The sequence below is a fragment of the Argiope bruennichi genome, chromosome 6 (assembly GCF_947563725.1).
Source record: "Argiope bruennichi chromosome 6, qqArgBrue1.1, whole genome shotgun sequence".
In the NCBI taxonomy this organism is placed as follows: Eukaryota; Metazoa; Arthropoda; class Arachnida; order Araneae; family Araneidae; genus Argiope; species Argiope bruennichi.
In genome coordinates this window covers 67,638,911-67,655,052 of record NC_079156.1, presented here as the reverse complement: position 1 = coordinate 67,655,052, position 16,142 = coordinate 67,638,911, and the positions used below count along the sequence as shown (strand labels likewise).

Below are 16,142 nucleotides of genomic sequence, written 5' to 3'. Positions count from 1 at the left end.
TATGTCTAAAAACATTGAAAAATCCAATTTTTAACTTGAAAATATTAATGACCCACCCCCCTAATATGCTTTTATAAATATGAAAGTGAAATATTTATTTAATGATAATGTGTATAATAATTACAAATGACCCACAAAAAATCCATTAGATCAGTTATTTAATATTTAAAAAACTTAACATTTTTTAAAAATTTATAATGTTTTTAAAAATTATTTATTAATTTATTTATTATTTATTATTATTATTATTAAATTTTAATTATTAATTTATGCAGAACTGGATAAATGTTTTCGCAATCGAAAGCTCTATTGTATTCAACGTTTCTTTTACGAATATTTATTGTTTTCTAACAAATCTCAAGGAAACATAGAAATAAAACGTCTTCAAAATTTCCATAAAATAAATATCTGTTGGAGTTTACGTGTATATGAACTTTTTCAAATTATTTAATTAATCATAATAATCTTAACAAATCACGTTGCATGTGAATACATAAAGGAAGTTTGAAATTCAATAACACAAACGATTATAACTCTTTGGATACTCATTAGTAATATATATCATTAATCCCTAATGCGCAGTTAAAAAAGATTTAAATTAGATTATATTGAAAAATATATTTAGAATAACTTCTGATTGACATTTTCAATAAACTAATTTTTCTCGGCATGTCTTTATGGCTTTTTTAGAACATTACATAAAGTAGGGAAGCTTGAAATAAGAACTCCTATAAAACATTTCGTATGTGAAATTTACCATATTATATCAATTTTGAAGACAATATGAAATTCATTATAAAAAACTGAAATTTTAAGTAAGTATTATTTTACTTGAAAAAAAATATTAAAAAAAAACAATGTATAGGTTATATCTTTTGTAACAATTATATAATAATAGTTAATTTTTAATTATTCAGTTAGTTTCGTTTATTCAAAATTAATTCTTAGTAAGTTTTATTTAACTAATTCAACTTAATCATTTATTGTGTAAAGGCACAAAAATACAATCGCTTTGTCAATTAATGTTTAAAATATTTTTTGATAAATTTTAATTAATCTAGATTTTGAATGGCTACTGTTATTGATGAGAAACTGATTTGGGGAAACACACGTTATTTGCAACGCCATTAATTTATCAACCTACTAGCCGCCTTTGGCGACCTGCCGGTTCGCCCATCTTAATGTTCGTTAAAATTTTAATAATTAAATATTTTATGCAATTCCTACTTTAATAGCTTCTTCATAAAAATATTTTAAAACTTCAAATGTTGATATATAATTCACTCATAATATTATAAACGCCTTCAGTCACAACGTAATATGTATCTCTCTAATTTTCTGTTAGTTCCCGTAGAATTTATACTATAAATTAAAGTGGAAAGGATTAATCTGCAATTAATATAATAATATTTTTTACTGAAACAAAGTATTTTTTTGTAATATGATTACTGAAAAGAGTCACTGAGCGTTTAAACTTTATGGGCACTAAAGAATATCTTTCCTAATTTGTGTAATATTTCAAGAATTTGTCAACAAAATATTCTCAGATTCATCATGACCAGAACGATTCATTAACAATGTTTCATTTTAAATGCATCAAACATTAAGAAAATAAAACGAATCGTTTAAAATAATCGGTCGAAAACAGGTTAAAAAAAACTACTTAAAAAACGATGTACTTAAAACTATAAGCGTATACAAAAAATATATAACTAACTTAAATACAATTTAATTACAAAAACATGCAACGAACCTAAAAATAATTTAAATCGAGTCCGCTTCCGTTGAAATGTAAACAATCATAATACAATGCGCATGCGTGAATTTTCAACGCCAGTTACGGAACACAAATGCGTGAGTTTTTCTAAGCCAGTTGGGGTAACTCTATGCAGATTAGAAATTTTTAATTTCCTTTATTCTGTTTTATTTTAATTCAAAAGTACTTCATAATGTATCTTAAAGACCGATTAATTAACAATGTTTAATTTTAAATGCATCAAACATTAAGAAAATAAACAGAATCGTTTGAAATAATCCACCGAAAAATCTTAAGCCTAGCCTGATTACTGTTGGGAAAAGAAAAAAAAACAACAACTGAACCCTTACTCATTTGGCGGTGTAAAAAATGAAAAGATTTTTTTTGGCGGGAAAGTTAGTTTTTAATTAATAATTAAAATTCTAATTAAAAATTCAAAAAAAGGGCTATCCTATGTTTTAAGTTAGATCAAACTACACACGGTGTGCAAATTTGATTAAAATCGGTTAAGTAGTTTAGGAGTCCATCGCGGACAAACAACGTGACACGTAATTTATATATATTAAGATTAAAATACATCTCATATTAAAATGAAAAGAGACAAAATTTTACATAACAATAAGCTAAGCTACATAACAATTGTAGCGAATATACCCATTGGAAAATAATAATCTGTAAAAAGTAAAAATATTAAACTGCGAATATTCTTAATATGATTCCCCCTCCCCCCCCCCAAATAATGATTAAGTCCTTCGATTTTTCTCTGGTTTTGGTACTACGAACGCTCTTAATATTTTACTATGTTGTACGTAACGGTTGAAGTGATGTTGCCTAAGCAACTGTAATAATACCGTCCCTTCTGATCAGTTGACTCACCTATAATGCATTATTTATTTCATAAATGGTTAAAGCTTGAAGTTTTTTTTTCAAGTGTATATATACATAAAAAAGATTTGCTCACTTTTAATCTTCAGAACAATTCCTGGACATGTTTTCAACAAACTGAGGACTTCCATATGAATAGCTCTGTGGATGCTGAATCCATTGATGCGGACAATTTGGTCACCCACCTAAGAAGGGAATAAATGTTTAACAAAAATATTGAGTTCAGACGTAATACATTTTTGAAAAGTAAGAGTATCTTGATTTTCCGATAGTATGTTACAGCATTAATGTATTAATAGATGTCCAAAAAGATGTAAGCAATATAAAAAAACGAGTTTCTGTAAACACATGAGGTAATAATTTCTTAAAAAGATTTACAATTCACTGAATTATATATAGAAATTGTCTGTTTTGAGATAATCCTAGAATTGAGCTTCTTCTTTCCATAGTCAGAAAAATTATTGTTTAAAATTTAACTTAAAATAAATAAACATATTTCTTTATTTCATTGAACCAAATCTTACTTTTGCTGCCCAAAACAGATTTAAAATATATTCTAAAGCAGAAAAATATCATAAAAATTCCACATCTAAGTGGATTAAAATATTTTAAAAATTCACAGCAAAACGAAGTTTATTTTCAGAACTCATGGATATAAAAATAAAAGATAACTTTTTACATTAAATTTCAAAAAAAAAAAAAAATTAATGACGCAAAAATTCTGGTTACTTTCAAATTTTTTATTCCCTTTTAGGAATTCTTTCTATCACATATGCATAAAAATACAAATTATTTAAGTTTTACTCTCGCTTTATGAAAACCCGATAGTCTCCTAAATTATCAATAAAAATACCCCGGAGTTTTTGGTGCTCCAATATTTTGAATTCTTTCAACAATATTTATAGAATAATTCAAATAAATAGTTATTTTTCTTTGAGTGTGAAACAAAAAGTTGTATTTAAAGTTCAGTATCTGAAGAAGAAACTGAAATTAAAGAAACCTTGCCTCTAAGCCTTTGATCTCGGATCAAATATTTCTTTACAAACCACTCGACACAGTTTTTGAACCCAAGTTGTTATTAAATGATGCAAATTATTTTGACCACCCACATAAGTTGCTTAAATAAGTTAAAACCATTATTACTCACTTGCCAACTTTTTGTGTTTCTTCATAAAATTGTTCTTTACCTTTATGAAACATCATTAACAATTTTTCCCACTAGTTAATTAAAGGAAAATAAAGCTTTAACTTTTAATTCTTCAATAGTAAAGGAAACGCTGAAAACTCAGTTATAAAATTGGGAATTTTTCGATATACAAAGATCAATCCTAGTTCCTTATGTTTTAATAAATGTAAGGAAAAAAATTCACAAATAACAGATGGAAAGATAACAATAACATTTCTGCTATTTTTTTCTCTTCAATTGCAAAAACATTTTTTCCTTACCTATTCACCAGAATATTTATTTGTGACATTTCTGATGAAAGCAGATTTTTAAAATTCCTGTTTATTCAGTACTGCCTGTCAACTTCTTGCAACACCTCTGCAAAACTCCATCTCATTAAATTTTTATGATTTAGGCTTTCTCAATAGTCCTGCTAGTATGCAGAGAAATAATACAAGATTTTATACAAATATTTTTGTTTCAAAATTTTTTTTACCACATAAGATCTAAAGAATGAAATTCTTTCTAAATAAATATTTTTATAAAGACTGCACAATGATTTTCAGCGTGATGTTTAGTAGTTAACTACAAATAGTGACATTTGTGATTATGAATGTTTATTATTATTTTTTTCGAAATTCAAAATAAATAAATTAGTTTATTTCAATTTCAACAAACTGAATGATTAGCTACCCTAAAGTGTTAATAAACATATTGTGTTCAATCATCAAAAACCTATCCGTTCTTAAATCGGAAAAATAATTAATTTGCATCAGACATTTATTTTATCTCTTGGATTTTTAATTATTTTCTTTTCTTCTTTAAAGTTTGTAAGTCAAAAATAATTTTTTTTTTTCTAAAACTTGTTTCTGTCATGTTCTATTTAATAATTTTGATGTGTATATAGATAGGTAAAACGCAATTGAAATAAATCAAAATTTTTGTAAATAACTTAATTACAGATACACATATTATTATCATAAAAATTTATCTTGATTATTTACGCAACTTAAGATTTACTCACCCTCAAGCCTTGTTTTTGTGCGATGGATCCAGGAATGATTTCTGAAACAAAAACTCCAGTTCCATGTTCCCATCCTAGAAAACAAGAAATACAATCACATATATTTTCACATCAGTCATTTTTTTTTTTTTTCGAAATATACAAAGAAAAAGCATTGCAATCCTCGGAAAATTCGAACTCTAGATTTTGACGAATTTAATTATATTAACGTTCCATTTTAAAGCAACACTAGTGCTATTTTGAGACAGAACTAGTACTTTTGAACCACGGTCAAATGACAAGGACGACACTTGAGCTGGCACCCGCTCTCCAAACTTCGACATCATACCATCAGGAGGACGTTTGGTCCCGACGAACGTGCACCAGACGTTGGTTCATTGGTGGAATCGGGTCTCGAAATTGAAAAACTCAGTTTCGGAACCCGTGACCTTACCCTTAGGACACCGCAGCCCTCGAGATTTTGACGAATCTCCAGGCTTTAGATATCTTTTAGTCCAAAATATACATTTAAGAATTGTGTTTATCTATATGGGAAGATGACAGGTCAAAATTGCATTTATCTAGATGGATGAAATTTGCAAGACATTTGTAGATTTCTATCAAACGTTTTGCGAAATCCAATCAAAGATAGTATGTTTGTTCGGTTGTCGGAATATAAGTTGATACGATAACTACAAAACAAACAAAAAAAAGATAACTAGATAAAATTTAGCACACAGACTTAACTTTTAAAATGTAGACACCTATCAATTTAGGAATCGAATCCGTCAAAAGGATAAGTCATATCACTGACTCTCCGACCCACCCAAAGGCGAACGGATAAAAAATGCTGAATGACCGGACCGCCGTACCAGCAACACTGGAAGGAACTGTGATTGAGTCCTAAAGGTCATCACCGACCACGGCATAACCCTTCCCTAAAGAAATACACCCCGTCATCATTGGGAGGAGCCAGACCCCCACCTTCTCGTGTACCCTCCAGGATGCTGAGATTAAACCACCACGCCGAAAGATCTCATCCTCATTTCGAGGTGCCCACCCGGGGGGATCAGTCAAAAGGGTATTGCACTTTCACAAGCATGTAAGCACTATAACTCAAAACTATATGAAATTTAGTGTGTGATTTAGGGATTACAATGCAAGTCCTGTTGCAAATTTTGGTTTCAATAAGTCGGAATAAGTCAAAATTAACATTAGGTTTTCTGGTTGTGTATTAACCTCATCCCAGCAATTCGTCGCCACAGATTGCATACTGATAGGTTCTTTTGTAACTATTATTCGACAAAAGCTTGAGATTAAAAATACGAAAGTACATTTATTACGAGAAAATTTGGAATATTCTTACTGCTAGAAATGATCCTTATAAATCATTAATATTGATTTCATGGGAGCTAGATTCGTTCATTTTGGCAACTCAAATAATGAATATATAATTTCTTATCAAGTTTATTTACATATATTAGCAATACAGAATTTGCATTTCTCCGTTTTTATGTTGCATACACTCATTGGACCCTTAATATAATCAGTTTTATATATATATAAGTTCAGAAAAGCACTTTCACTATGTTATCAGAATTAAACCTTACATCCAATTAGCAGTTTTCCGCCATGGAAAAATCCACACTATCTATTTTTTTAATCCTTTGAAAATTTCAGCAAATCAGTTACGGTAGAGAGTATTTATTAAGAGTATTTACTGAGTGCAAGTTCCATTATTAGTCTTTCGTTCCTGTTTATAGTGATGGATCAAGGTATACTGCCCTTATTTCATTTGCACTAGCTTCTCCGGAAAAAAAATCATATTTTCAACTTCATGCTTCTTGTTCTGTTTTTACTGTTGAGACCACTGTAGTTTTGCAATATTTTGTTGGAAAATATGAATCAACTTAATGGAAGCTCTTTCATTTGCATTGATTCTTTAAGCATTTTTTAGTCATTATAATCATTTTATAGTTATGCTATTTAATGTTATTTAAAGATTTGTTTGTTTCTTATGGCACTTGCCACTGACAAGCCCGCTGTTACGAAGACAGCGATTTAAGCCTGAGGGGGAACGTCTCTTATTTTTTATAGCAGCGCCAACTAGGGCCAAGAGTACGACTATGCTACTCACGCATCACTCATTCGCTTGCACAACCCCTTTTTACAGGAGGGCACATTCACGCATCTCACAGATAGAACAACAGAAGAACAACCATGCCCAAACCGGGACTCGAACCCGGGACGCCCAGATCACGGGGAAGACGCGCTACCCCTATGCCAGGACGCCGGCATTTAAAGATTTAAAAGTTTATTATAAACTTCTTTCTTGAAATTTTACAGTTTTATTTTGATGGATATCGTCCGATATGGAAATATGCTGCAATGAGTGGGTCAACAAGACAGCCAAATCTTTACCTTTTTCTACATACACCCACACCTGCATATAGCTTGAAGGAACCAATACAGATCTGCCTTTATGTCAATTAACAAAAAAGAATGGATATGAGAAACCTAAACAAATTACGTTCTTCGAAATCTATAATAGAAAACAAGTATTCTTTAAATAAGAAAAAACCTGACACCATTTAAAAACCGTCTGTGAGTCGATCACACCAGATTCACACTTAAATATCTTTAATTAGGTGATCAATTGTCTGTGTGTTCACATTATAACTGTAGCGCAATAGTTTTTCACATCTTTTTTGAATGCCCATATTTACTATTTGCGTTCACTAAGCGCTTGTTTTACTTTAAAAGAACAACAATTATTTTGCCAATTTGAACAACAATTATTTAACAATTATTTTATATTAACATATTGACCCACATGTTAATATTTTTGTATTTTCAGAAACCATACTTTAATCTTAATTTTTGCGAATGTATATTGAATTTGTATAGTTTATTATCACTTTACCAATCGTTTCTTTTGCATTGATTTAACTGAAATTCTTTTTTATTAAGCTTTGGATTAAGAAAAAGTAAATGTTTGGCGCAATATAATCTACATATTGATTCTTGAGCCATAGAATCTCAAACCTCAAAAAAGCACTTGCAAAAATTCAGAGAACGAAAGTTAACGATATAGCACACATAAAGGTTATCAATGTAGCAATTATAAATTCCATTCCAAAAATCATTCGTATTTATAAAAGCCCATATTTCCTGCCTTACGGTATATTTCTTTTCTCAATTTCAATTTTTATATTCATAGTGCCCCTGGTAACCTTTTGTTATCATATTCACATTCGTTCATCTCCCAAGCTGTGCCAATAAAAAGCAGCAAGATACAATTCTTATTTATAAACAGCGAAGTGGTCTCCTAAAAACTTTCTCTTATACTCTGTAATAAACTTGTCATGCTAGATAACGCCTTGCATGGAATTAGCTTAGTTTAGTTTGGTTTAGTTATATTAACGTCCCGTTGTAAAGCAACACTAGGACTATTTTGGGACGGACCTCGTCATTTTGAACCGCGGTCAGATGACGAGGACGACACCTGAGCTGGTACCCCCTCTCCACACTACACCACACCAGCGGGAGGACGTTTGGAATTACGGATTTAACGTGCAACAGACCCCCTTACATGACGGTTCTTCGGTGGAATCGGGTCTCGAACCTGAAACCCTACGGCTCACAAACCGAGACCTTACCACCAGGCCTTGCATGGAATTAGCGCTTAATAGTTATGAAATATTAACATTTGGTGTGAATTTAGAATTGTATCTGAATTTATCGTGTCATCCTTGGCGAGTTTTTTGGCGATTAAGGCCAGGCATGGTGTTAATAATATCCTAAAACAGCATTTGTGCTTTATACAGGTTTTTCTCAACCGACTGGAACAAAAATTTGATACAAAACTGCACTTGTAGTCACAAAATCCGATACAAAATTTGATAAATTTTAGTCATTGCGTTTTTGAATTACTGCGTTTATATGTTTCTGAAAGTACAGACTGACAGACAGTCAACTCGTTATTAGTTTTGGCCCAAAATTTGACAAGCTTCTACATTGTAGGTATTCGAATATGTATATCGAATTTCATCCATCTAGCTCTCTTCAATTTGCAGTTAACGTGTTAACTTACATTCAAACAATCGGAAAGATAAACTTCCTTTGAACAGACTTTACTCAAAGTTTTATAGAAATCTTCAAATCTGGTGTGAAGATCGTATACCAAATTCCAATTGTCTAGCTGACAGCATTTTTGAATTATCTTTGTCACAGATAGACAGCCGGACAGGCAGACGTTTTCCAACAATGTGTCCTTCGAATTCAGGGAAGTCTAAAACATGGAGAGTCGTCAAAATTTCGAGTTCGAATTTTTTGACGATTACTATCTTTTTCTCTATACTACGTATACAAGAAAGTAAATATCACATTCTATTGTGCTTTTTCTAATTCATACTAATTATCCAAGCATAATAACTTTCATGAATCTACTTCTTATCCAATTTGTTCGTATTTCAAGTTGTTCTTTGATTGATCAGCAACTAGGTCAGCACAATTCCTGGCACAGTCAATTGCTACACTTCCAGTTTTAACTCAGAAAGTAATTACGCTTCGTCACCGCTTATACTAATTAATTAGATTGAAATTGAAGGAAATCAGCATTTTATGAAAGATATTCTTTTCTCTCTCTCTCTCTCTCTCTCTCTCTCTGAAATCAATTGAAGTTTTCAGAACCAAATTATTTTTTAGGTCAGGTTGTCACATTTCATAAATACCACGTCAATCGGAACTGGTTAGACCCAATCAGGCCCCACACTTACAGCAGAAATTCCTCGGGGAGCTTTAAGGTATCAATTACGAAAAGTGTGGAAAATTTCGTGAAGTAGGATTGTATCGTAAAATAGGGCGAAATGAACCGAAACTTCATAAACAATTTTGGATTGCCGTATTTGGTTTTTGAGTCCAAGAAACAAATAGATTTTTTTTAGATTGGTAACAAGCTAATCTATTGGGAAATCAAGAGTTATAAGATCAATATCAGCTACTAATAGCAGCTATTTTTTTTCTCTAAGAATATGCTAGCTTTGGACTGTTTTTGTGTGTTTGTTTGTTTATAAAGAATTTTCTTCCAAATAAACCTATTTTTTAGTTTTAATAAAATTACAGTACAATTTAAACCCATTTCCATTTTAGCCAATAGAGGGTCCTAATTGTGGAATTTATAGAGAAAATGGTAGAGAGAAAACTCAAAGTTTCGGACCAAGACATCATCATCAAAGATATGTTTTTTGCAGTAGTCCATGAAGAATAGGTAAATTTCCAAGCGAAGTATATTTTTATTCAAGAAAACGATTTTATCTTCTTCAGATAGACAAAATTCAGAGTTTGAAGTACAGGATCATATCTAGCACTTAAGATGGGTTTTCACTCAGCCAGTTATAAGATTCCAGTAAGTCACGCATGCGCAGAAGAAAGATTGCGCATGAAAGAGCGGACAATAGCAAGATCTCGTCTCAACGGTATTCTATAGTTTCTGCTTATGCGTGGTCTTACTGGATGGATTGTAGCTGGCTGAATGTAAACTCTACTTTAATTTAGAGAGTAAACTGCAAAAAAACATCTGAATAAGTTTACAAATATGTTTGCACGATACTGTCATTAAGTTAAGTCAGAAAGGCGGCGGTGTCCTACTTATAGAATTTCAGCATGGAAACCCAATTCCAGTAAAGATAAATGTAAAAATAAATGTCTCCCATTATCGAGGTGTGGATGTTTAGAAAAGAATTGCTAGTTCAGGTATCATCCTCGATATCTGACCGGGGCTCAAAATTACCAAATTTATTCCAAGATAACCTCTTGTGATGATTTCTAATAGAAACTTTTTAGCTAAAAAGTCCATTTTTGCTGCATTTTGGAATATAAGTTCCCATGCATGGAAGCTCATTTTTATAGATTAAGAATTATTCTTTACGGATAAAGATATTCTAAGTTAGTTAAAATAACTAAGTAGCATAAGAGTCTTTAAAATGCTGTTATACTATTTTTACAGTATTGAGTAATATTGCGAACAGTGAGCGAAATAAAAAAAGATGGTACAATTCTAAAGGCATAATGAGCTTTATGCTTCATGTGCTATTAGTCAGTTTTGGAGACCAGCTATTTGTTGGGAAAATAGATTGTGTTCAATTTCATTTAAATCTCTTATGCATAAGATATTTATTTACATGATACCTCATTTGCATACAATATAAATGTATTGAGATAGTCATGTATTATCAAAGTGATAATGTATGATTACCACAACAAAATATTTTTGACCATGAAATTGTGGTAGACATTACAACCGGGCTATTTCAGCAACATGTAATGTTTATTCAGTATATGAATCTTCCTCAAGAAGTCGAGTCTCATGACATCATAATACCATTAAAAATTTATATATATATGAGAAATTATTATCAAATTATAAGTTGTCTTTTGTGGCAATATAATTTCATTTTATAATATCACAAGTAAATATACAGATCATTATCAAAATGCTTCAGCTCTAGTTTTAAAAATGTAAGGCAGTTATCTGATCAAATATTTGATGAAATGAAGAAAATGATTTGAATTTTTATTGCAATAATAAAAACCTATTTTTCAAAATTATGCAAAAAAAAATTTAACATTGTACAGTATTTATGTGATAAATATTGTATAGTAATATGCAATAATGTACTTTTTAATAATAATGTACCTTTTTGTGTACTTTTTACTTTGTACTTTACAAAAAAAATTTAAACATTGTACAGTATTTATGTGATAAATATTGTATAGTAATATGCAATAATGTACTTTTTAATAATAATGTACTTTTTAATAATGTACTTTTTTTGTGTACTTTTTACTTTGTACTTTACAAAAAAAATTTAACATTGTACAGTATTTATGTGATAAATATTGTATAGTAATATGCAATAATGTACTTTTTAATAATAATGTACCTTTTTGTGTACTTTTTACTTTGTACTTTACAAAAAAAATTTAAACATTGTACAGTATTTATGTGATAAATATTGTATAGTAATATGCAATAATGTACTTTTTAATAATAATGTACTTTTTAATAATGTACTTTTTTTGTGTACTTTTTACTTTGTACTTTACAAAAAAAATTTAAATATTGTATAGTAATACGCAATAATGTACTTGGGGAAACATAAAAATGATCATGGAAAATCATGCAAAATACATTTTTAAAAACGATCAAAATCCAAAAAAATATTGCCAGATATCTAGAATGGTATCCATAAAAACGCAATTTTTAGAATTACATAAAAATCAGCTTTCCTCAATTATATTTTTGGAAGTTATCGCGGTAAAACTTCAAAATCTCACTTTTTTTTAAGTAATTAAAATCCTGATTAAAACTCCAGAAAAATGGACTCCAAACTGTGCATTCCTATCCTATAACATATAAAATGACAAATTTGGTAGACTAGGTCAAACAATCCATTATGTAGTGAGCACAGACACATATACGCAAGTTCCCTTTAATTATTAGTAGAGGTAAAAGTATACAATAAAATAAATATGCATATATGTAACATTATTAATTTATGCATAAAATTTTAAAAATAGACTTGATATTTTTATTTTCGTTTTAATATCCATTTCGGGAAAGCATAATTATTAACATGAAGACGCAGGCTCGGCACAAACACAGAACGTAAAAAAGGGACGAACAAATGATCACTAGTCTTATATAATATAGGATTTCTGGCCAGGCGCCAATTCAATACACGTGTGACCTTTGACACCTTTTGAAGGGTACATAAGATATCACTTTCATTTAATACGTAGTACTGATGGCGCATTATTTTTACAAAGGGATTAATTAAACCGAAAGTGGAATTGGATCAAGAAATAAGAGAATATTTTAGAATGAAGTTACGATGGGCTATAAATTAAGATAAAGTTTTGGAAATTAATGTGGATTAAACTAAGAGTTTAAAATATCATTACATATATATATATATATATATATATATATATATATATATATATATATACAACCTATTATCCGGCACTCCGGTAATTTGGCCCTTTCAGAGGACCGTCATTTTCAGAAAAGCGAGAAGGGAGCATTAAAGAGAAAAAGAGTCCCCTGTATTCGAATGTGAGTGATTTTGGTTTCACATAAAAAAATAGACTACTCTCTAGAATTATATTTTGTAATACTTATTACAAACCTTATGCCAAATTTCTTCTTTACTTTGTTACACTTTTGAGAATCGTGATCATGTGCAGACAGATAGGCGGATTTCGTTCAAAATGTGATGAAAATCTACAATTTCGTGTGGAGACAATGCATCAGATTTCATCGTCTGGCTTTTTGTGAATGAAAGCTAACTTGCTCCCAGACAGACAAATAGACATTCTAAAAATAGTATTTTAGATCTCAAGAAAATCTAAATAGTGGAGATTTATCGAGTTTGGAGATAGCATTTTCTGATGGCTGCAGTGCTTTCTTTCTTTTATGTTTTATATAAGAGGAAGTGAAAATAATTTTTTGTCTTTAACTTTGTGCATTTCCACTCCAAATTAGCATAAACCGCCCTTTATTATACTTGCTATTGTGAGAGGCAGACTACTCTGAAGTTTATTTGGCGGAGTATGTTGTTAGGTGTATCCTCTATTTAATTATAGGGGTTCATCATCGTTTTTCCATTTTGCATCCAAACCCCCCCTCTCCCACAAAAAAAGATATTGTTCCTTTGTGAGGTATTAGTTACAAAATAAAAAGTTACAACGACAATAATGTCAAAGATAACATAAAATTGTATAAATATTCACTAAAGACAGCCCTTAGATATTCGAGCGCAATGAATCATCTGATAACTTTTCAGCTATCTGAAGTTCTTTATTCTAACTCATTAACTCAATTATTTTTCACTTTTCCATGATTACAATTTTTAAATTAAAGTGATATTATTTCACTAATATTATCAAATCAATTAATTAAAGGATTATCTGTGTTCAAATTAAAATATCTTTTGTTTTTATTAGAGGTCTCAATTGCGCATGATAGTTTGATTATGCAAATCCACTGGGCCATTTTTTTTCTTTGAGAACACCGCGACTGGCGATGTTTGCATAAATTTACTATAGGAATCGTTAATACAAGGCATTTAAAAGATGCTAAACAAGTATTGTTTGTAAACTGAATCTATCTGTAAATCATATCAATCGTGATTGGCGATGTGTGATGGCATGTGTGTGTCTGACAATGTGTGATTTTAACATAATTTTTAATCATTTTCTTTCATCGCCAATGAATAGAAAATATACAATTGAAGGTGAAAAAAAATGATTAAAAATGTTACTAAAATCAGTCATAATGCTCTACAGGGCACATTGTTAAGGTCTAAAATTTCCACATTTGAACTTAATTATTTTTTAGACAGTAGATGTTCTCTAAGGAAGTTTTTTTTTAAAATTGTTAAATTATATTTTTAATTAAAAATTAATCGAAATATTAAAATTCTTCTCTAACTAACTTCTTTAAGCAAACTTTATTAAGTAAAAACCGTTTTCACAACATCTCGAAACTCAAAAAATAATTTTTTAGTGATGGCAATTTTATTTTCGTACTATTCCTCCCCCACCCCTAATTATGAGTTTTTTAAAAAAATATTTTAAAGTAAACTTTACAACGATACATTTCATCGTTATATTTGCTTCTTTCATATTCAAGCGCATTGCGATGATAATAAATAAGATTTTTGTTTGTGCACATGGCCATATTTATATAACTGACAATATATATATAAATTAAAATAAAGACAGACAACTCAATTTAAAATATTGTAATGCTATCAAACAACAGATTAGCTTTGTAGCCTTACTATTGTTTGAACCTCTTAAAAACATTTTTAGAATGAGGAATGGTACTTTCAGTAGATCAAAATTCCACCACATTTCTGCAGTGACACAAAAGCTTATCAAGAAAGAATTTTGGTAAGAACAGGCGATAAAAATATAGCATTTCTCTTTCCCTCATACTCTGGAAGACATTCAAATCTAATTTAACTTAATTAATTAAAGACTTTCTTATTAACGACTTTTATAATTCACAATATTCAAAATTTGAAGAAATTTTTTTCAGCTCTAGAAATTTGATGGATGACTTTTTTCTTTTTTAAAAAAATAATTATTCAAAGTATATAGACATTCATGGGATATTACTTTGAGCTTTTATATCTGTTTGGAGTGCCTTTGAACTAAAATCTTCATTCAATAATTTTACAGTGATAAAACGACAGTAATATAGTGACAGTAATATGGGAAAAAAAGACTGATGAACATGTCATGTTAAAAATTATAGTCTTGTTTCTAAAAATGCTGAAATATTATGAGTTAGTTTGCCCCTTTAATTAGAAACAACTAATTGATTAACAACTAAACAACTAATTAACTAAAGGGCTAAAAGTGCATGAAAGTTATCTATTACATTTTTGTAATTGATTTTTCACTATGTTATGATGAGGTTAGAATGTTGATAATTTCATTTCTTTTAAGCGATAGTAATTCAACAATTTCCTCGAGCCCAATTTCATAGAATGGCATTGATGAATTGAAATATGAATGGGTTTGAATGTTATATCGTCAATTTCAGAGAATAACTCAGAAACTACTTCGTGAGATTTTTTAACTAAGTCATTTCTTATTTTCTAGACAGTACTTCTATTTTGTTTGTAAATTCGGTACAGAACAAACAATCTTAAACCATGTATTCCTTAACATAACTCGAATCAAATAGATCGTTTTGTGCTTTAGAAAACATTGCCATCGACTATTTTTTTTTCAATATAAAATTGTAGAAATAATTGAGAAAATCACCCATATTTCAGACATTTACTCGCATTAATCTAACAATTTGTGTGTGTGTGTGTGTGTGTGTGCGTGTGTGTGTGTGTGTGTGTGTGTGTGTGTGTGTGCGTGTGTGTGTGTGTGTGTGCGTGCGTGTGTGTGTGTGTGTGCGTGTGCGTGTGTGTGTGTGTGTGTGTGTGTGTGTGTGTGTGTGTGTGTGTGTGTGTGTGTGTGTGTGTGTGTGTGTGTGTGTGTGCGACAATTTCTAATCAATCCATGTGCTGTGCTAAAAGTAATTTTAAAAGTAATTCGTTTTTGCTGAAACTTTAATATGCAAGCTGAGAGAGCAATTATATTTCCTATGGAATCCAAACTTTTTTTCAGCAATTTTTTTTCTAAAACTATTAAGGAGCATCGCCCCTTGCTCGCTTTCGGCCGCCAACCCCGATGTAGTCCACGAATCAGGTAAGTGGGGTTTCCTGAGGGATTGATTCCTTCCCTCCAGGCAGCAAAAGTAAATT

At 30.3% G+C, this 16,142-nt stretch overlaps 1 protein-coding gene across 1 annotated transcript in view; it reads right to left on the bottom strand.

The window, feature by feature from the left end:
* Positions 1-16,142, bottom strand: part of LOC129972461 (harmonin-like) — a 120,553-nt gene that overhangs the window by 21,801 nt on the left and 82,610 nt on the right. Inside the window, exons 3-4 of the mRNA XM_056086604.1 lie at positions 4,831-4,904; positions 2,718-2,826 (exon numbers count right to left, since the gene is read on the bottom strand). Of these exons, the coding sequence (XP_055942579.1) occupies positions 2,718-2,826; positions 4,831-4,904 (183 nt within the window). The remainder of the gene's footprint in view (positions 1-2,717; positions 2,827-4,830; positions 4,905-16,142) is intronic.